This window comes from Gigantopelta aegis, unplaced genomic scaffold, assembly GCF_016097555.1.
Source record: "Gigantopelta aegis isolate Gae_Host unplaced genomic scaffold, Gae_host_genome ctg4264_pilon_pilon:::debris, whole genome shotgun sequence".
Classification (NCBI taxonomy): domain Eukaryota; kingdom Metazoa; phylum Mollusca; class Gastropoda; order Neomphalida; family Peltospiridae; genus Gigantopelta; species Gigantopelta aegis.
This window is the reverse complement of record NW_024533769.1, coordinates 12364-35377: the sequence shown is the minus strand read 5'-3', so window position 1 is coordinate 35377 and position 23014 is coordinate 12364. Positions and strand designations below refer to the sequence as shown.

General features: G+C 41.2%; 1 protein-coding gene and 1 pseudogene across 1 annotated transcript; one reads left to right on the top strand and one right to left on the bottom strand.

Annotated features, from left to right (window-relative positions):
- The first annotated feature begins 4919 nt into the window (after positions 1-4919).
- Positions 4920-10472, top strand: LOC121392668 (annotated as a pseudogene).
- A 4775-nt stretch (positions 10473-15247) lies between these two features.
- Positions 15248-21972, bottom strand: LOC121392667. Its single transcript, XM_041523780.1, has 3 exons — positions 21764-21972; positions 16433-16570; positions 15248-15486 (listed from the first exon to the last, which is right to left on the bottom strand). Exons 1-3 carry the CDS (start codon positions 21879-21881, stop codon positions 15311-15313), a joined length of 432 nt encoding a protein of 143 aa, XP_041379714.1. The 5' UTR covers positions 21882-21972; the 3' UTR covers positions 15248-15310.
- Positions 21973-23014: the final 1042 nt, after the last annotated feature.

The window sequence follows — 23014 nt, the reverse complement described above, 5'->3', positions numbered from 1 at the left end:
GTCAGAGTATTTTTGTTGTTATTTAAACTATTTTCGGTATTATAAGGCAGACAGTTTTCGTCTGGGATGTGATAGACCGTGGAATTCGCACACCGAGGTCGGGACACTAAATTACTTCCTGTCCTAATTAGTCCGCCCAGTTTATCAAATGTCCCACCCCAAATTATTTATTTACCTTTCATGAAGATTCTTCCCATACGTCTGTCTCGCTTTTCATCCATCCGCCCGTTCGTCTGTTCATCAATCTATCTGTATTTTACTGTACGTCTGTCTGACTATCTATCCATATATCGGTTTATCTCTGTCAAGCTACCTACATCTCTGTCTATCTATATACAGACACACACCACACACACACACACACACGGAGGCGCGCCCATACACACACAGTGGCGCGCGCGCATACACATATACAGAGGCGCGCGCACACACACACACACACACACAGAGGCTCGCACCCGCACACATACACACACACACATACACACAGAGGCGCGCGCACACACACACATACATACACACACACACACAGAGACACACACACACACTCACACAGGCGCGCATACACACAGTGGCGCGCACACACATACACACTGAGGCGCGCACACACACACACACATACACACAAAGGCGCGCACATACACACACACACATACACAAACATACACACAAAAAGGCGCGCAAACACATATCCACACATACCGATGATAACACACAAAAATTCTGTCCAACACACAGGCGCGCCACACAACACGCACGCATTCACACGCACGCACACAACATACACATATACGCACGCACGTACGCACACACACGCATACAGTTTAGAGAGTATATCATATAACGTCATTGTTTATAGCAGGGGATTTTTGTTTTGTTACTCACCAGCCACGTGTTCAGTGTCAATAATATGACGATTTTCTGCGTTGCGTTGGCCGTTTCCATTCACTAGTGCCGAGGGAGTTATCTTCTTGTCACCAATTTATCGTGGTTAAGTTGGGATCGTGCTCATAGCAAGGTCGCCGGTACGGCTTAGCATAGTAGGTACAAGGCTGAAAGTACAGGTTAGTAGCTTTGGTCGTACCCTGTACAGTGTGCATAGGACAGCGTGACTTGAACCTTAATTGGATATAGGCACGAAAATAAGGTGGATAGGAGAGAGAGAGAGAGAGAGAGAGAGAGAGAGAAGAGGGGGGGGAGAGAGAGAGCAGTGTGAGATGAGAGAGAGAGAGAGAGAGAGAGGAGTATAAATATTAGGGAGAGTGCGAGATGAGAGGGAGGGAGGAGAGAGGATGAGAGTAAGGAGATTCACAGTTGCCACTTCTGGAAACACATTGCAGCTGCTGTGCTCGCCACTCCAGGTCCTGGAAGAGACGGAGACGTTTAAAGAGAATTAGGAGGGGAAATGGGAGATAAAGAGGAGGGAGAAGAGGTATGGGAATAAAAAGGAAAATATGGAGGGGAGTGAAGAGAGAGGAAAATGAAAATGAAAGGGAGATCTGGGGAGAGAGAGAGAAAGAGATGGAGAGGAATGGGAGATTAAAGAGTTTGTGAGATGGTATAGGTGGTGGGGATGGGAGGGATAGATAGGGAGGAGGAGAGAGAGAGAGAGAGAGGGAGAGAGAGAGGAGAAGAAGAGGAGGAGAGAGAGGAGAGGGGAAAGAGAGAGAGAGGAGGAGAGGGGGAAAGAGAAAAAGGAGAGAACAGAGAAATTAGGCAGGAGAAAGAGAGAGAGATGGAAAAGAGAAGGGAGCAAGACAGACGATAACATAAGCACAGAGGAATATCAGGAAGAAACACATGGCACATAGGAGCCTGACTAGAAACACACCAGTAACAATGAACACAGAAAATACACACAGAGACAAACTGACAGCATATTAATAAGAGAGAGGGGGAAAACAAAGGGAGAGGGAGAGACGAGAGCGGAGAGAAGGAGTTGGAAGAAGTTAGAAGGGAGACAGAGAAGATGCTGAAAAAAGAGAGAGAGAGGGACTAGAATGTCAGAAGAAGGAGAAGCAGAGAAGGAAGGGAGGGAGGAGAGAAAAGAGGAGGAACAATGCGGGGAAGGGCGGTGAAAAAAGGAGAAGTGAGAGGAGGAGGCGAAAGGGGAGAGGAGGAGGGAGGAGAGGAAGAGGATGGGGAAGAGCGGAGAAGCGAGGGCAGAGGGGGGACCGAGGAGAGGGAAGGGAAAGGGGAGGGAGAGAAAAGAAGAGCAGAAGAGGTAGGGAAAAGGCATTGAAGGAGAAAAGAGAGAGAGGGAGGGTGGAGGAAGAGAGAGAGGTGGAGGGGAGGGAGAGAGGATGGAAGAGAAGGGAGAGAGAGGAGAGAGAGAGGACTCACAAAGAGGAAATGAGGATGGAGGAACAGAGAGGGATGAAAAGAAAAAGACAGAGAGAGGAAATAGGGAAAGAAGGAAAAGGGAGAAAAGAAGGGGGATTGAGGAAAAAAAAGGAGGCGGTGGAGAGGACACACATACAGAAAGAGGGAAGAAGAGAAAAAAGTGAGGACATGGAGCAGGAGGGGAGGGACAGGACAGAGAGGGACAGACTGAAAACAGAAGATACGCCTTGTGAGAGAGAGGAGAGGAGAGATGGAGAGAATAGAGAAGGGGGGGAGGGGGCGTTAGAGAAAGGGGGAACGATGGAGAGGAAGAGGGGAGGGGAGAGAAGAGAGGGAAGGGGGAGAAGGAAGGAGAGGAATGGGGGAGAGGGAGGGAAAGGAGAGGATGGAGGGAGAGAGAGAGGGCAGAGAGGAGAAGCGAGAGAGAGAGAGAGGGAGGGAGGGGGGGAGAGAAAGGGAAAAAAACAAGACAGAGAGGGGGGAGTGGGAGAGAAAGAGAAAAGGGAGTGGGAGAGGTAGAGAGTTAGCGAGAGAGGGAGGGAGAGAGAGAAAGAGAAAGAGAAATAACAAAACTAAATAATTAAAAAGAAGATTTGTTTTTTTCAATGACGAGATGAAAAATAAACACAATGGGTCAAGGAAAGATAGTGACGCAAATGAACTTATTTATGCACAGATGTTAAGTCAGCACGTGTGACAGAACCATAATCCTTCGTGTCGGACTTAGCTGGTACTTCCTCATCTATTTGGAACACAGTGTACTTAACATGTATACCAAGTAAAACATGTTTTGTTTAACAACACCACTAGAGCACATATATTTATTAAGCATCAGCTATTGGATGTAAAACATTGGCTAATTCTGACATAGCCTTAGAGAGGAAACACGCTACTTGTTAGTACCAAGAGGTATTTTATATTCTCCATTCCACCAACAGGATAACATATACCACGGCCTTTTGATATACCAGTAGTCGTGCGCTGTCTGGGTCGAGACATATACCAGTGGGTCCACCGACACATGTATCTATACTTATCTATACATGTACATGCATACATTTACGACCAAATGTATAATTGTCTATTCATCTGGTTTTTTCTTACCGCAAACGTTCTGAATTATTGTTCAGCCCTATGGGTTGACATAAAATGTTACCTTTCACCCACTTATTAATACATAAATAAAGCTTCCTTTTTATTACCTTTACCCCTACGGATATGTTATATAAAAGAGCAAGGGATCTTTTATATGCGCCATCCGACATACAGGATAGCACATACCACAGCCTTTGTTACACCAGTTGTGGAGCACTGGCTGGAACGAGAAATAGCCCAATAGGCGTGCAAGCGAGTGAAAGAGCAAACAAAATGGAAACCCCAAAATACCTAAACATAAAATTAATGTCGGCCTTTGTTTTCAAGGTAGTGTCGAGTTGCCGAAAACACATTTAGAAAAACAACCTTTCCTATATTCCATGTACATGTACATTGCACAGCTCTTTACATTATTTTATTATAAATGTTGTATTATTATAATGCTGTAAATGGGCTCTGCTCTTACATTATTTTATCCTACTCTCTAAATAAAGATACAACGTCCGTCCCCCCCCGTCAGTCCTCCCACCCTACACACACACACACACACACATACACACACACACCACACACTAGAGACTGTGCCACCTCCATATGAATTGTGGCCCCCAACTCCAGATAATGTTGTACCACCTGCTCAGTAACCGATGTATAGTTAGTCCTTTGTGGTCGTTAAGCATTTTCTCTTTAATCATTAATTCAGTACCTATAAACATGTATGTAGGAAGGAGGAAATGTTTTACCGATATGGTTACGGACCACAAATATAATTAGAGAGGAAACCCGCTGCTGCCACGCCACTCCATAGGCTACTCTTTTCGATTAGCAGCAAGGGATCTTTTATATGCACCATCCCCTTAAAGGGACATTCCTGAGTTAGCTGCATTTTTTCTAGATGTTATCGACTAACAGAGACCTTTTAACGATTGTAATTACATATCAAATTTATTTTCCTGCAAAAACTATTAGTGACTGTATATTAAACGTGTTTCTGATCGTTCTAATATTTGTACTAGCGTAAATTTCATTATATTTCCTAAAATATGTTTTTGTCGTACGTAAGAAACTATTTGAAGACAAAATCCAGTTTGGGCTTCTTACAAATATTAAGACGAACAGAAACACATTGAATATACAGACACTGATATTCTAAACAAGAAACTAAATTTAATATGTAGGTTTAGTCGTAGAAATGTTTTATTAGTCGGAAACATTTTACAATGCAGCAAACTCAGGAAAGTCCCTTTAGCTGCGTCATCACTTGTCAGGTGCATGTATACCATAACGTAGTCACTAGATTCAAACAGCTGTCGGCTTCACAACCCGCAATCATTATCTCTCTGTGTGATCATTAATATAAGAACGCGACAGTTTTCTGGTCAACGCCTTTCGTCTCTGGCTCTTCTCGGAGATACAAACTAAAAAAACACAAAAAAACAAAAACACTCACACATGGCAGCCTCCTTCTCGTGGGAGCTCTGATGGCGACATTTTCCTCCATCAACGCGCAGACCAGCGCTGGTTACGCCATGTACGTCTGGACACGAGGGTTCGACCACACCGTCTCGGGCTGCGATCTCGTAAAGTTCCTCCAGTGGCAGACGTCGGACCACACGTGCTTTACGCACACGTGGGACACGGCGGGCAGACGACAGTGGCTGTGGAATACGTGCAATTTGGCGGGAAGGGAGGTTTCGAGTATATTTCTTTCCGATGTACAACAAGCTGAAGCAAGCGTTCCAGGCGAAGAGATGTGCGGGCTGCGAGGTCCAGCTGGTCAAGACGGCCGTGGCTGAAGGTCACCAGCAGGTGACGGGTCTGAAAATCTACGCGCTGTTCGCGGTCAGTGACCTGGCGGTAACGGAAGCGGAGCTGGTGAAACAAGTGGTGTGGTACAACGATAACTGTGCCGGTGAGTACAGACGGACCTGTGTTAGGCGGTCTCTTAGTGACTTCATAAGACAGATGATTGTTTATGTTTAATACAGATGTATGTACGTAACTACCTGCTTACATTCATAGGAAGGAAGGAAGGACGTGCCCATTGGACTATCTCTCGTATTTGCGAGGCTGTGGTAAGTGCTAGCATGTATGTGGGATGGTGCATATAAAATATCCATTGCTACTAATGGACAAAATGCAGCGGGTTTCCTCTCTAAGAGAGGACATCCACTATCCGGTGATTAGTAGATCAATGTGCTCTAGTGTGTCGTTAAACAACACAAAAGTTTTAACATAAAAAAAGAAAGACATGTTTTATTTAACGACGCACTCAACACATTTTGTTTACGGTTATATGGCGTCAGACATATGGTTAAGGACCACACATAACTATATTAAGAGAGGAAACACGATGTCGCCACTTCATGGGCTACTCTTTTTGATAAACTGCAAGGGATTTTATATATGTACCATCCCACAGGCAGGATAGTATATACCACGGCCTTTGATATAGCAGTCGTGATGCACTGGCTGGGACGAGAAATAGCCAAATGGGCCCACCAACAGGGATCGATCCCAGACCGATCGCTCTTGGAGAGGGCGCTTTTACCACTTGGCTACATACCGCCCCTACATTCATTGGAATACAACGATAAAGACACAAATAGAAGCATGCACACATACACAAACACGTACTCAAAAACACTCACAAACACTCGCATACACACACGCACACACGCATGCCCACTGTTTCATGCACATAAGCGGGATCGACCGCGTAGCTTATAGGCCCTACACAAATAGTCGGTTAAAGCGCATTTAAAAAAAAAGAATAACTCGATAGCCGATAATGTATCGTGGCAAGCCTGAGAGGTGCGGGCGGTTCGTAGCCACAGGTTCGTGTCCCAGTAATGACATGAGACAATTTGTGAGGCCAGAAAGAATTTACTTATCCCCCGAGCCTGTACGTTAATATCTATGAATGTAATAGTCAAGCCCGACATATATACAATATATAGCTATTTATACATCAATACATAAATACTCTTGTTTGTTTGTTTGTTTGTTGTTGGTTAGGATGTTGTTTTGGAGTTTGTTTGTTTGTTTGTTTGTTTGTTTTTTGTGGGGGTTTTTTGTTTCCTTTTTCTCTGGGTTTTGTTTTTTTGTTGGTTTGTTGTTTTTTTGGGGGGAGGAGATATTGGGGTGGGGACATAAGAAATAAAAAAAATTATAACAAAATTAAAACTATAAATAAAAATGATTTTTATCTTCCGTACAGCTCTAACATGTGAACGATTTGATGGCGTTGCCGTGAAACAACGAAGCGTACGCCCCAGATAAAGGAATGCTGACGTGGGCGACACGAGTGGCCTACCTCGAGCAAGCTTGACGCCAATCGCGGTGAACGCGGCGACGCAGCAGCAAGGTCATCTTTATCTTTTGACGCAGGCCTAACTCAATGAGCTGGCACTGGGGGATTCGCAATGACGGCCAGAATGACTTCACCGTGGCGCAGCAAAACACAAGAACGCAAACGCGTTTCATATGATTGACATCTTCGACAGTACTGGATGTTTTCAGTAGTGTGATTTTTGGTTCTTCTGTTGTTGTTACGGTGTTGTTGTTTGTTGTTGTTTTTTTTTCTTTTGTAGTTTTTTTGTGTGTGGTGTGTGTGTTTGATTTGTTTGTTTTATGCTTAAAATATAAAAAATTATTTGTTTTCAGTTGTGTGTGTTTTGTGTGTTGTTTATTTAATCGTTGTTTTGTGTTTGTTTTCTTTGTTTTTTATGTTTTGTTTTTGTGGGGGTCTCCTTTTTGTTTTTTTGGGGGGAGGGGGAGGGGGGGGGGGCGGGGAGGGGGACCCCCCCGGATAGTTTGGTTTGAAATTCCTTGATATGTTTCCTGTTGTTTGGTTCTGTGGACCTATTATATATCATTTTTTTTTGCAGAATCTATTAAAACATCGGGGCTGACAACATAATTGACAATAACAACCAGTAAATGCTGCTATAATGCCCCATCTCAATACCAAATCAAGAAATGTTAACTGTATGATAAGACATAATCATCAGCGTCGATTATGCATATTTGAAAATTCTTTTATAATATCACAACGGCGGCCTGTCCCATAGGGGGGGGGTGGGGGAAGGATGTCTAAAAGGTGTTCGAAGAAAAAAAACTAAAAGAGAAGGTATGTTGGGAGGGTGGGGGGGGGTAGAACATCCCATCAACATAATTTGAAAATAAGTATGATTTATTTGGGTTACCTATACGGTCTTCTTGTTGACTGTAATACAAAATTACTATTACGCATACACTTACTATTTGAATGTCGTTTTTATTCAATATGGCGGCTATAATGGGAAGCACATTTGACCCCTTACTGCAAATAGGTTGGAAGTGGTATGTCAATATTTTAATATAAACATTTTAGGGGGAACATGGAAAGGTTTATGTTATCTTCTTCCTACAAAACAGTTTTTTATTAATTTTGTAGATTGTATACAAATACTTCGAATAATAGTTGTGTATTCCTGTCCCCCCCCCCCCCCCCAGTTTGAAATTCAAGATGGCGTCTATAATGGGAAGCCCACTGACTGCAATAGTTAGCTTTAGTTTGAAAAATTTTTGACTGTTGTTCTCATGTTTTAGGTCTAGCCTTCACACAACCGTTCCTACCCTGCAATAAGACATATCGATCGTAATGAACCCAAGCGGGCAGTTACGCCCCGCAGCAGTATACTCCAATAAACCGATATTTACAAAACAAACATTTTACACACACCAACAAAGGTCAGTCTCCTTGATAAAGAATAATAATTAAGAATGAAAAAGCTGAACATGAGTTTGTATTTTTTAAATTTCGTTCTCCTCTCCTCAAAACAGGAACACAACAAAAAATACCCACAATGCCTATTTGGGCTATTTCTCGTATTTCGAGGCTGTGGTATGTGCTCTTATCCATGTTGCTATACGTTCTTTACAAACGAGTGGGATATTTGTACATGCTAACGCGGCTATAATAAGCCAAAACCATATCTTTAACTTCCCCACACATGTTTGAAATCGAACAATGACAGTTACGGGAGGAACGTAGCACAGTGTTAAAAACGCTGTGCCTGTTGTGCGGTCGTTTTTAACGATCGATTTGACCCCGTCGGTGGGCCTATTGGTATATTTCTTCTTCCAGCCAGTGCACCACGACTGGTATAGCAAAGCGTGGTGCGTGCTATCCTATCTGTTGGATGGTACATATAAAACATGCCTTGCTACTAATGGAAAAGAAAATGTAGCGGGTTTCCTCAAAGTCGATGTGCTGGATTTGCAAAGCCCGTTTGTCTTAAGCGCAGGAGTTTAAAGCACTTGTAAATGTGTGTAGTTACACGGCGGTGTATCATATAAACAGTTTAAATTTAAAAAAAGCATTGTAAAATGTGTGTAGTTACACGCGTGTATCATATAAACAGGTCAAAACAGTTTAAGCATTGTTGTAAAAAGTGTGGTGTAGTTACACGCGTGTATTCATATAACGGAGTTTAGGAAGCATTGTAAATGTGTGTGAGTTACACGCGTGTATCATATAAACAGGAGTTTAAGGGATAAGCATTGTAAATGTGTGTAGTTACATGTGCGTATCATATACACAGGCGTTTTAAGGCATTGCAAATGTGTGTAGTTACAAGCGCGTATATCACATAAACAGGAGTTTTTAAGCAGCTGCAAAGTGTGTAGTTACACGTGCGTTTCCAACAGAAACAGGTGTTTAAGCATTGCGAATGTGTGTAGTTACACGCGCGTATCACATAAAACAGGTTGTTAAGCATTGCGAATGTGTGTAGTTACACGCGCGTATCACATAAACAGGTGTTTAGCATTGCGAATGTGTGTAGTTACACCGCGCGGATAATCACATTAAACAGGTGTTTAAAAAGCATTGCGAATGTTGTAGTTACACGCGCGTAATCACATAACCAGGGTGTTTTAAGCATTGCTAATGTGTGTTAGTTTACCCACGCGCGTATCACATAATACAGGTGTTTAAAAAAAAAAGCATTTGCAAATGTGTGTAGTTACACGCGCGTATCACATAAACAGGTGTTTAAGCATTGCAAATATATGTAGTTACACGCGTGTATCACATAAACAGGTGTTTAAGCATTGTAAATATATGTAGTTACACGCGTGTATCATATAATCAGGAGTTTAAGCATTGTAAATATATGTAGTTACACGCGTGTATCATATAAACAGCCTTTGTAAATTCAGCCCTATGTGTCAAAATTACCAAATATTTGAGATCCAAGTGTAATTTATAATTAAGTGTGCTCTATTGGTGTCGTTAAACAAAACAAGCCTTTTTTTACTGGGACATGTTAACCCTATCGTATCTAAACCCTCCACATTGTGTCACAGAGTGGTATCAAAGAACGACAATTCTCTTTTCATTTCAATCTATTTTCGCACTTAATCCAATTGTGGTTAAAACAAGCTGTCCTGGGCACACATCTCCGCTATTTGGGTTGTCTGTCCAGGACAGTGGATTAGTTGTTAATTGTTAGTAGTTATTGAGAGAGAAGAGGATGTAGTGGTCTTACACCTACCCATTGAATCGTAAAAACTCACTATGGGTGGCAGCCGGTATCGGGCTGCGAACCTTGTACCTACCAGCCTTAGGTCCGATTGTGTAACCACGACACCACCGAGGCCGGTGACAATTCTCTCTATTGACACATTGTTTTTGTTTTACGTATTTAGGCGGTGCCCTGCCAGTCGTCGTTCTTTCCGGAAAGCTGTACCTCGTGGCACATCGGAACGGAGGCCGCCATGCTTGGGGCTATCGACCAGTTCGGCTAGAAGGGGATTCCATTGGCTAAGCCTTGCATCCACTACTTCCGGGGAGTCTACTCCTCCGGCGTGCATCCTGATTGGCCATCTCATTAGAACCGCGATATGTTTCAAGATTAATTATTAATTATTAATAACCGAACATGACACAACTGTTATACTCAACACAATTAATTAAGGGCCTAATTAATTAAGTTTTTTTCTTGTGTTATAACATGTTAGCAATGTTTGATCACAGAAGATTCCAAAATATTGTTCGAGTATACAGGCGCACGAGCTCCCATTTGTGTAAGGGGGGGGGGGGGGGGGGGGGGGGGGGGGGGGGGGGGGGGGGGGGGGCTGATTGTTACCCGAATTAAACGAAAATGCTCGAATCTGAATAACAATATTAGTGTTAGTCCTAAACGGCCACAAAACATGTGGGTATAATGATGGAAATACATGGTAAAAAGGTTTTAGGCAAGATAATTTTCCCTCGAATATATCTTTTGTTTTTACTCGATTATGTGGATTTGCTCCAGCCCTGAGATGGGGGGGGGGGGGGGGGGGGGGGGGGGGGGGGGGGGGGGGGGACAGTTGTCCGCCCTGCCCCGTGTCTCGTACGCTTATGTTTGAGTGCATTTTGAAATACCAGTAACAATGCAAGCTTTGTGTGTTTTGTAAAATCAAAGAGAAATGTATTTTGTACCATAACGAAACATGATGGGCGTATCTACTAGCCCTTAAATAATTGTGTCGAGTATATTAATATAAATGGCATGTTGCTAAGAATATTGATGCAATAAAAATAATCTGAAAAAGTATAGGTTTTGTTTTATTTGTAGATTTTATTTGTATCTGTAATTGCTATCACCATCGTCAACAATCATCATCGTCATTTTGTTCGTCGTTATCATCATTATTATTATCGTCGTGGTTGTGATCATGACAACATAGCACAGTGGTAGAATCGATCCCCGTCGGTGGGCCTATTGAGCTATTTTTCGTCCCGGCCCTTGCACCACGACTAGTACATCAAAGGCCGTGGTATGTGCTATCCTGTATGTGGGATGGTGCATATAAAATATCCCTTGCTACTAATGGACAAATGTAGCGGGTTTCCTGTATATGATTATATGTCAAAATTACAAAATGTTTGACATCCAATAGCCGATTATTAAAACGTCAGTGTGCTCTAGTGGTGTCGGTAAACAAAACAAACTCTTATTTGTGATCACGACCAACTTGTTCATCATTATTGTCACCATAATTAAAATAATAATAATCATCATCATCAACATCATTATCTTCATCATCATCAATATCATTATTATTTATAGAACACACACACACCCGCCCTCTAAAGTGCCCTTTGTAACGACTTTCCAATATAATAAAAACATTCACAACAGAGAACACTTCATTGTCCTGAAATCGCCTCTTTGAGTATCTTTATATCAATATTTTCCTGAAAGCATGACACCGACCGTCACCTTCCCCCCCCCCCTCATACATACACACACACATACACGCACATACACATACACACACACATACACACACAGACAGACACACACATACACATACACACACACATACACACACAGACAGACATACACATATACACACATACAGACATACACACACACATACACACACAGATACATACATACACACACACACACACACACAGAGAGAGACACACACGCACGCACACAAACACACATACACACACATACACACACACAGAGACACACACATACATACATACACACACACACACACATACATATACACACATACACACATATACACACACACATACACACATACACACACATACACACACTCATACACACATACACACACATATACGCACACTCATACACACATACACACACATATACACACACTCATAGACACACATATACACACATACACACACACATACATACACTCATACACACTCATACACACACATATACACGCATATACACACATACACACACACATACATACACTCATACACACTCATACACACACATATACACGCATACACACACTCATACACACATACACACACACATACACACACATACACACACATACACACACACACATACACACGCATACACACACATACACACACACATACACACATATACACACACATACACATCTTTCTCCCTTACTTTGGGAGTCCAGCTCAGTTGTCTTCGACAAATTCAAATTGTCCTTTTTAGAACTCTGTAACCCCCCCCCCCCCTTTACAGAATCCTGTATCGCCCCTGCCGCCGGTATTGCTATTTTTCGTCTTTCATTATGCTTATTTCCGTGCTTCTATCCAATTAAGGTTCAGCTATTTGGGCTGTCTGTCCAGGACAATGGGTTAGTGGTTAGTTATTAGCAGTTAGAGAGATAGAAGAGGGTGTAGCGGTCTTACACCTACCCTCTAAGTCGTTAAAACTCGCTCTGGGTGGGAGCCGGTGTGAAAGGAACGCAGGTCCGTGGTAACCGAGGTAATACTGACCTCGGTTCCTAGGAACAGTAGTCCTATCGGACCTTCATAGCTTAGCAACCAAAGTCCTACCCGGACTTTCATACCTGGTTTATTTTTAAGTTGTTTTTATCCTAGGACTTGTATTCCTACCGGATTTAAATTCCTTCTACGGCAGTGACAGAAATACTAGTCCGGCGAATTAGATGTCCGTTTGTTATGCTCTGCAATTTGCACGAGCTGACAGAAAGACACGAGAAAAAAAGTGAGGTTTTGGCAGCCTTCCCTCGTAGTGTGATGGATAAGTGTACGAGTCACTTAGGATTATTGTGGGTTCTAATATCTATGTCATAATAGTATTTTTAAGTTTGAGTATCAACTCAATTCTTTTTTGACGTCATAGACTTGTGGATCAGACACCTTAGTGAATTTTTGTAATCGTCTTACATTTTTGTTAGCATATTGAAGTAGGACGAATATCTTTTTTCAAAAGTATATGATGCAACTACAGATATAAAGTAGGCTATATGTTCACGTGTTCAACACGAAGAAAAAACCCAAAAACACCAACGATATGTAGCCCAAAATTGTTTTTAAAAATATATATATGAAAACGTAACTAAAAAAACCCACCTTAACATTTGGCGAACAGTAAAAGCTAATTTCTATATACACCAACATAATTTTTAATAATATGTTTTATAAGTTTATATTTTGACGGTAAGTCACAATCCGATTAATTGTGATTTTCTTAATCTTTGTCCGATCGGACTTCCATTCCTCGGAATCCTAGTCTGTGGGGCTTGTATTCCTAGGAATTTAAGTCTGTTGGGCGTGCATTCCGATGAATATAAGTCCGTGAGACTTTTTATTCCTGGTACTCCTAGTCCACAGGACTTTCAGTCCTAGTATTCCTAGTCCTCTGGAATTTATTTCCTATATTGTGCTTATTACATATATATGATTCCTGAAAATCCCTGAAATAAAACTTTGAAAACTGTACTTAGTTCTAGTAGTTAGTACTTATAACTAGTACTATAATGACCAGTTACTACAATATAAAAAATAACAGGAATAATAAGCATGACAAATTGGCTTTTATTGATGAACAATTACAAATGGTATTAAAGCACTTGAAATTAATTATCACTGACTGCCTTGTGGCAGTTTTGACCATCATAAGCATAAAAGACGAGTTGGGGAAAAGGTCTCTGTTTCATTATACCTGGCCGTTAGGAACATCATAAACGTTCGAGACTGGGTGGAGGTGGGGGTAGGGTGGGGGCAATAGACACGTTCGGGAAAAATGAGCTGGCCTGAAATCTTCACCACTCACAATATTAGTTGTAATCCATATAAAAATGCAGACTGATGTTTGGAATCCTATATAGCGTCTTGGTAGTAATGCGAATATAAATATTGCGTTGTGTTCCAGATTCGGACATTTTCGTTTCATTCCGGCAATAAATTATATGACGCAAATATTACATTTTTATAGTTGAATTATTAGTAGTAGTAGTATCAAATACCAGTACATAATGTCTAACAGTTAATTGTGTTGGTATATCATATGGGCAAGTTTTACTTATTTGCGAGTACTAATATATGCTTCGAATTATGGAAAATATTTTCGGGTTATTTTTAAATGTTTAAGCATTTATTAGTTGGAACAACACGCAGTGAATAAAGACCTTGATTCTGCTCATGTAATAAGGTCAACAAAATGTGTACATACTCTTGCAAATGTTATAAATGAAAAATATTGGAATAAATAGAAAATATTTAAATAAAGAGAGGCGCCAGGATCCTAAGTTCATTAAATGAACCAGAAAGGAAACTGCTTTTTGTTTTGTTTACATTTAAAATTAAATTTTTATGTGTACCACCGAACTTAAATTTTGATTGTCCAGGAATGAAGTCCGGCCCGGACTTGATATCCTGGCAGTCAGACCAGTATTCCTAAGGAACGTAATTCCTAGGACTTGCATTCCTAGGTATATTAGACCGGGCAAGTCCGGGCAGACAACTGTTCCTACGGACTTGCATTCCATTTACACCAGTACCGGGCTGCGAACCCTTTACCTACCAGCCTTATGTCCGACGACTTAACCACGGCACCACCGAGACCGGTGCTATTTTTCTAGTTGTTGTCCTTCTAATTTTTCTCTTCACAGTTGTTTCTCGTTCCAACCAGTGCTCCACAACTGGTGTAACAAAGGCCGTGGTACGTACTATCCTGTCTGTTGGATGGCGCGTATAAAATATCCCTTGCTTCTAATCGAAACAGAGTAGCCCACGAAGTGGCGACAAAGGGTTTCCTCTCTCAATATCTGTGTGGTCCTTAACCATATGTCTGACACCTATGTAACCGTAAATAAAATGTGTTGGGTGTGTCGTTAAATAAAATATTTCCTTCCTTCCTTCTTCGCAGTTGTCGTTCTTTGCTGACTAATTTTGCTGTACTAGTTGCCATTTGGGGAAAATAAAAGTACAGTAATAACTTATGGTTACACACATAATTTTAAAAATAATTAAGAAATAATAATACATAAATAATAAAATACATTTTAATAAAAAAAAAACGTCTGAGGAAATAATGATGTGATGGTGTTAAATGGGAAGAGAACCGCTGTCCGTGTTTAGTCCGCCAAGATGGAGGCCGCCGGCCATGCACAGCAGACACCCACCGACTGCCTCGAGATAGAACGACCAGCCGAAGTAAGACCCCAATCCCAGGGACTCGGATCTTCCTCCAAAGATGACGACTCCCATCAAGACCAGAACACCTGCAATAAAACATAAATATTAATCATTTAAAAAAAAAAAGCAAATCGATGGGTTTAAAAAAAATAAAAACACGTTAAGCAAGGTAGTCAATGATTGTTGTACCAGGTCAGTTGTGATTGTTTCAAAGACAGAAGCAGAGCCGGTTTAAGGCCCCCTCGGGGGGAGGGAGGGGGGAATTACCTGGGACAAATAAACGAAGTATGGTATTGATAGTAACGTTGGGTATATGTGAAGAGGGAAATGGTAATATTTTATAAATGATTATTCCATTTAATTCATAGAATTATGTTTACAAACTGTACACATCACCGCGGGGATCCCCTGAAGAGCGGGGTCCGTAGCACGTGCTACATGTTCTTCTAGGATAAACCGGCTCTGGACAGAAGTTCCGCTCTCATTTCATACCTGGTAAATTCCTCTCTTTTATAAATAGGTTAGGTTTCCGACGTTCAACAACATTGGTACCAAAAGTTAATTTATTGATATGTAAAGGAAAATAAAGGCATCGATGAATGAATGAATGAATGGATGGATGAATGAATGAATGAATGAATGAATAAATGGATTGATGAGTGATTGGAAGGATGGATGGATGGATGACTGATTGGATGAATGAATTTATTAATGAATGAATGAAAGAATGAATGGATGGGTGGATGAATGATTGGAAGGATGGATGGATGACTGATTTGATGGATGGATGAATTAATGAATGAATGAATGTTTAACGACACCCCAGCACGAAAAAATACATCGGCTATTGGGTGTCAAACTATGGTAAAAGAATGGATGGATGAATGAATGAATGAATGAACGGACGGATGAATGAACGAAAGACAAAGGAATAAATAAAATTGAAAAGCATCACAAACGCGGAATTCATACACCTCCAAGACCTCATTGTACATACAGTTCTCACTCGGAAGGTGGACATAGGTAACTCGCCTGCGCAAATACTGCAAATTCCAGCCACCATGAGCATTTGTCTCCCCTGTCGTCGAATGTAGACTACACCAAATGTCACCGCGGCGATGGACATGATAAGTCCCAGACACGATATTGCTTGCACCAACTTGAACCAGCCTGTTACAAAGAAAAGGAATGCTTGTTTAACGCCACCTACTGGGCACATTTTGAACTACGGCTATTTTGTGAGTACAGCGGTTGTCTCGATTTCACTCCCTTTGCAGGATGTCTGCATCAGATGGGGCATTCTCAACAAAAAGTTTATTTTTATTTTTTATTTTTTTTATGTTGTTTGTTTACACTTATTTTCGTGGATATATCCAATTATGGTTCAAACACGCTATCCTGGGCAAACACCGGCTATTTGGGCTGCCTGTCTAGGACAGAGGCTAGTTATTAGTTGTTAGTGGTTAGCGAGAGGGAAGTCGGCGTAGTGGCCTTACACCTACCCATTGTTAAAGTTTTCTTTGTTTAACGACACCACATTGATTTAATAATCATCGGCTATTGGATGTAAAACATTTGGTAATTCCGACATTACGAGAGGAACCCATCTACATTTTTTCCCATTAGTAGCACAGGACCTTTTATATTCACCATCCTACAGACAGGATAGCACACACCACGACCTTTGATATACCAGCCGTGGAGCTCTGGCTGGAACAGGAAGGAATGCTTGTTTGACGACACCTCAGCACATTTTAAACAACGGCTATGTTGTGTCAAACATTGTTAGGGGCCCTTCAAATATTATGTAACGCTTAGGGGGTAGGGGTGTGTAAGTCCAAGCGTTATGTGGCATTACAAGGGGTGGGTGGGTGTCTAATTTTGACAAAAAATAGCGTTACGTATTATTTGAACGGCCCTTTAACAGTTATGGTTTATATTTGGACTCTTCGTTTGGGAAGAAAAGGATAGATGTCTTTCATTAGTGACCTCTCAGATCATTGTAAACTACAGATTTGTTTGTGTTCTAAAAGGGACTTTTCTCCCATTATAAGAAAGACATTTGTTTTGTCAGTGGAATGTTGCATATATCAATGGCTTAGAACGCGGGAAGGGGGGGGGGGGGGAGAGGCTCAGGTAAAGGTGGGCATGTACTCTCCCCACTTTGTAGTACTAGCGATAATTAAATATATTTATAGATGTATTTATATGTATATATACGTGTGTGCCGCCCCCCCCCCCCCCCCACACACACACACGTTTTAGCAACTTCCTACGCCAGTGATATATAAAGATTATTTATTATACGAGCTTGAGCGCCGTACTGATTTTAAGAAACGACTGTCAGGATTGTTGTATTGCCCGAGCGAGACCGAGGGTAATTATACATGAATCCTGACACGAGTTTCGTAAAAAGTACACTTCACACGCTATTGCAATAATTTCTTTATTATATATTATTAATATTATTATTGCTATAAATATATATGTTTCAACCACAACTAGAAGGAGACGACGAAATAACGCATCGTCCACATGCAAAGTCGCTAAGACTGTGGAAACATCGTCATGTTATGATGTCGCTTCCCAAAACTACGTCATTACACTTGTTATTACACGTGTGTTTGATATGATTTTTATTAACTCGGTTATCTTGAACTATGTGAAACATAAACAAAGATAACTTGCTAGTAATGGACACCACTAGAGCAAATGTTTTATTTAACAACGCACTCAACACTTTCTGTTTATGGTTATATGGCGTCAGACATATGGTTAAGGACCACACAGATATTGAGAGAGGATACACGCTGTCGCCACTTCATGGGCTACTCTTTTCGATTAGCAGCAATCTTTTATATGCACCATCCCACAGACGGCCTATATTACACTAGTTATGAAGCATTGGCTGGAACGATAAATAGCCCAATGGACCCACCAACGGATATCGAACCTAGATCGATCGCGTATCAGGCGAGAACTGTACCACTGAGCTACGTCCCGCCCCAAAATTCGGCCAATGAAAGTAAAAACTGGGTAATTTCGATACGAACTTCGCTACATGTTACCTTTAGTTGGCACCGTCCCACAGACAGGATAACACATACCACGCATGGGATATATCAGTCGTGGCGCACTGGTTGGAATGAGAACATATTTTAAACTACGGCTATTTGGTGGGTCTATCCATTGGGCTATTTCTCGCTCCAGCCAGTGCACCACGACTGATACATCAAAGGCCGTGGTATGTGCTATCCTGTGCATATAAAGTGATAGAGGTTAGGTACTACGGGAAAACATTTAATGTGAAATATAAATTATATGCCTTTTATCTGTAAAATATTATTTATTAAACCTCTCATACCTCTTTTCTTCTTCTTTTTTTTTAATACGAATACATAATCCATATTTCAATGTCGTGTTAGTCGTAAAATGTAAAACAAATAAAGAACTTGAACCCTTCAGCTTCTTCTTATCATTATCATTATTATTATTATTATTATTATCATTAGTAGTAGTAGTAGTAGTAGTAGTAGTAGTAGTAGTAGTAGTAGTAGTAGTAGTAGTAGTAGTAGTAGTAGTAGTACATGTAGTAATACTAGTAGCAGTAGTAGAAGAAGAAGCAGTAGTAGTAGTAGTAGTAGTACATGTAGTAATACTAGTAGCAGTAGTAGAAGAAGAAGTAGTAGTAGAAGTAGTGGTAGTAATAGTAGTAGTAGTAGTCGTCGTCGTAGTGTTAGTGGTTGTCACGGGGATCCTATAATACCCGTAACTGAATAAAACACGATTATCCAAATATCTCTTCTAACTGTATATCTATTAGATATCTCTGTATCGGGCAGTCTAATACCCGAGTAGCTCGGCTCTAGGTATAATCAGAGATACGATCTTATATAAATATGTATAATATATAGCACGTTTAGTTCACTAGAAAACACAACAAAACACAATACACTTTGGAATCTGTATTAACCTTACGCTGACAAATATATTTGCCGCAGTTAATTAATTAACAACAACAATATAATAACAACCCAGAGCTAATCACTTAATTAGTTAATCACTAGGTGTCTAGTTTACACAATATTCTAATCACTTCACCGTGATACAACACACACACACGTGTGATAATTGAGAAACGCTGCCAGGGGAACTTAATTAATAAAGGAATTACAACTCTATTCCTAACTGGTTAATTTTTAATTAACCCTTAACTACTCCTTCAGTAACCTTGTAATACAGAATTAATACTGGTACCTATCACAATAAAGACAATAACCTACAGTTTACCTAGGTCCTCTAGGATGACCGGCTAAGCTTTATATTACCAAATACTCGTATCAAAATAATAGAACAGTGAAGCCTACAATTTACTTCGTCAGATTACCGGAAACACTGTCTAAAGAATATTGGTATAATACAGTATTAAAATATTTAAAGTCACATCAATCACATCAAGGTTATACAACAGAGCAGAAAAATATATTTACCACGTCCCGACTGAACTTACATAGATCGTTCAGTGGACGACGTTCGTTCCCCCGCAGCCTTCCAAAGTTTCCCCTCGATATATCTAAAATCCTATCTATTTATTCAAAAATCTCAGAGACAGCGAATATCGCCTGGGGGCACAACGCGGTACCTCACCTATCATGTGAATTTCCCACAACTCCCAGAGTCGGTATATTTTCTTAGATGACCAGACTTACTGTCGCCAGTTCGCCAGCATTACCCTGGTCATAAACCGCACTACCGGAGTTATTACGTAACTACTGGCCACATGGCCTCCACCACTGATCTGGGTGTGTATTACGGCGCAGCTCTACCACCGTCGCGCGGGGGTATTACGTAACCAAGCTGCACACGGCCCTCTAAAACAATTAACATCGCCACAGGCGAAAAAGATAAGAGCATGTTCCGTCACAGTGGTAGTAGTACTAGTGGTGGTAGTGGTAGTAGTTTTGGTGCCAGTGGTAGTAGTAGTGGTAGTAGTAGTAGTGGTAGTAGTGGTAGTGGTAGTGGTAGTAGTATTAGCATTAGTAGTAGTAATAAAAGTAGTAGTAGTAGTAGTAGTAGTAGTAGTAGCACTAGCAGCAGTAGCAGCAGTAGTAGCAGTACTATTTTGTGAATTATCATGGTTATTATTATTATTATTATTATTATTATTACTATTATTATTATCATCATTACTTCCCTCTGTGTCTAAGACACTAAATGACACATGAATATTAGTCCTGTGCCTACCTTCAATATCAGCGTTCACAATGGAAACACACTGTGAACCGAAAGGCGTGTCAAGACATAGCTGCCACAAGCCCAGGTGGTACCTACCTTCAACATCAGCGTTCATAATGGAAACACACTGTGAACCGAAAGGCGTGTCAAGACATAGCTGCCACAAGCCCTGGTGGTACCTACCTTCAATACCAGCGTTCACAATGGAAACACACTGTGAACCGAAAGGCGTGTCAAGACATAGCTGCCACAAGCCCTTGTGGCTAAGAGTAGCGTTAATATTAGCCCTGTGCCTTCCTTCAACATCAGCGTTCATAATGGAAACACACTGTGAACCGAAAGACGTGTCAAGAAATAGCTGCCACAAGCCCTGGTGGCTGAAAGTAGCGTTAATATTAGCCCTGTACCTACCATCAACATCAGCGTTCACAATGGAAACACACTGTGAACCGAAAGGCGTGTCAAGACATAGCTGCCACAAGCCCTGGTGGCTGAGAGTAGCGTTAATATTAGCCCTGTGCCTTCCTTCAACATCAGCGTTCATAATGGAAACACACTGTGAACCGAAAGGCGTGTCAAGACATAGCTGCCACAAGCCCTGGTGGCTGAGAGTAGCGTTAATATTAGCCCTGTACCTACCATCAACATCAGCGTTCACAATGAAAACACCCTGTGAACCGAAAGGCGTGTCAAGAAATAGCTGCCACAAGCCCTGGTGGCTGAAAGTAGCGTTAATATTAGCCCTGTACCTACCATCAACATCAGCGTTCACAATGGAAACACACTGTGAACCGAAAGGCGTGTCAAGACATAGCTGCCACAAGCCCTGGTGGCTGAAAGTAGCGTTAATATTAGCCCTGTACCTACCATCAACATCAGCGTTCACAATGGAAACACACTGTGAACCGAAAGGCGTGTCAAGATATAGCTGCCACAAGCCCTGGTGGTACCTACCTTCCATATCAGCGTTTACAATGGAAACACACTGTGAACCGAAAGGCGTGTCAAGACATAGCTGACACAAGCCCAGGTGGTACCTACCTTCCATATCAGCGTTCACAATGGAAACACACTGTGAATCGAAAGGCTTGTCAAGACATAGCTGCCACAAGCCCAGGTGGTACCTACCTTCCATATCAGCGTTCACAATGGAAACACACTGTGAACCGAAAGGCGTGTCAACACATAGCTGCCACAAGCCCATGTCGCCGAGAGTAGTAGCGGTAAGCCAGTACGGAGTGAACATGCCGATCACGTGCAGTAGTTTGCCTATGATGAGAAACACATTCCCTATCCAGGCCCGTGGGTTTTTTCCCCAGTATACCACTGCCTGTGCGTACATGATGGTTTAGGTTCGCTGTAGAAAAAAGAAGTAGAAATTACGACTATTGGTAATTAATATATGGCTATTTCGACGTTTTATAGGAGATTGAGAGAGAGATTGAGAGAGAGAGAGAGAGAGAGAGAGAGAGAGAGAGAGAGAGAGAGAGAGAGAGAGAGAGAGAGAGAGAGAGAGGGCAGAGAGAGAGAGAGGGGGGCAGAGAGACAGAAAGAGGCAGAGAGAGAGGAAGACAGAGAGACAGACAGAAAGGCAGAGAGAGAGAAAGAGAGAGAGAGAGAGAGAGAGAGAGAGAGAGAGAGAGAGAGAGAGAGAGAGAGAGAGAGAGAATAGAGAGAAGCATTTCAGTGAATGGACGGACAGACGGACTGGTTTGTGGATAAAATATCTGTGGCCCATTTCGCAAAAACAAAATCGTAAGTTTACGTCTGGGACTAGCGGTTATACCGGCCATACGTGTACACGTGTTTGGCATCTATTTCATGCAGACGATTACATCATTACTGAAGAAATTGAAATATGTGATAAATAAACTTCAAACTATATTAGTGATACTTTTATTACTAATAAAGATTGTGGTTTAGTCGTAGATTTACGTTTAAATGAATGAATGAATGAATGAATGAATGAATTTTTAACGACACCCTAGCACGAAAAATACATCAGCTGTTGGGTGTCAAACTATGGTAATGCAAACAAATAAAGTGATAATCAACATCAATATAAACATTCAAGATTTAAATAAAAACAGTGTAAAGAACTGCAAAAATACAAATATCACAGATAGATTCTGACTTTTACTGAAAATTTCAATTGTATCTTATGTTTAGTCTTACGATGTTTGTTTGTTATTTTTAAAATTGGGTCCTGAGCTCTAAAGGATTAAATAAATAAATAAATAAATAGACACATTGACGTACATTCATAAAATAAACTAACCGGAATGTGGTCATATTTTAACGAGTAGTGTATTAATCTACCTGTGTTTGTGTCCGTCCTACGCCCACACTGATGACTACTGCACAAGAACCAGATATCTG

Excerpts from the sequence above, each read along its gene's own strand:
- LOC121392667 (XM_041523780.1), bottom strand. The coding sequence starts at position 21,881 with ATGTTCACTCCGTACTGGCTTACCGCTACTACTCTCGGCGACATGGGC. Across the intron at positions 16,571-21,763 it reads TGTGAACGCTGATATGGAAG|GCTGGTTCAAGTTGGTGCAA; the intron begins GTAGGTACCACC and ends TCTTTGTAACAG. Across the intron at positions 15,487-16,432 it reads AATTTGCAGTATTTGCGCAG|GTGTTCTGGTCTTGATGGGA; the intron begins GCGAGTTACCTA and ends GTTTTATTGCAG.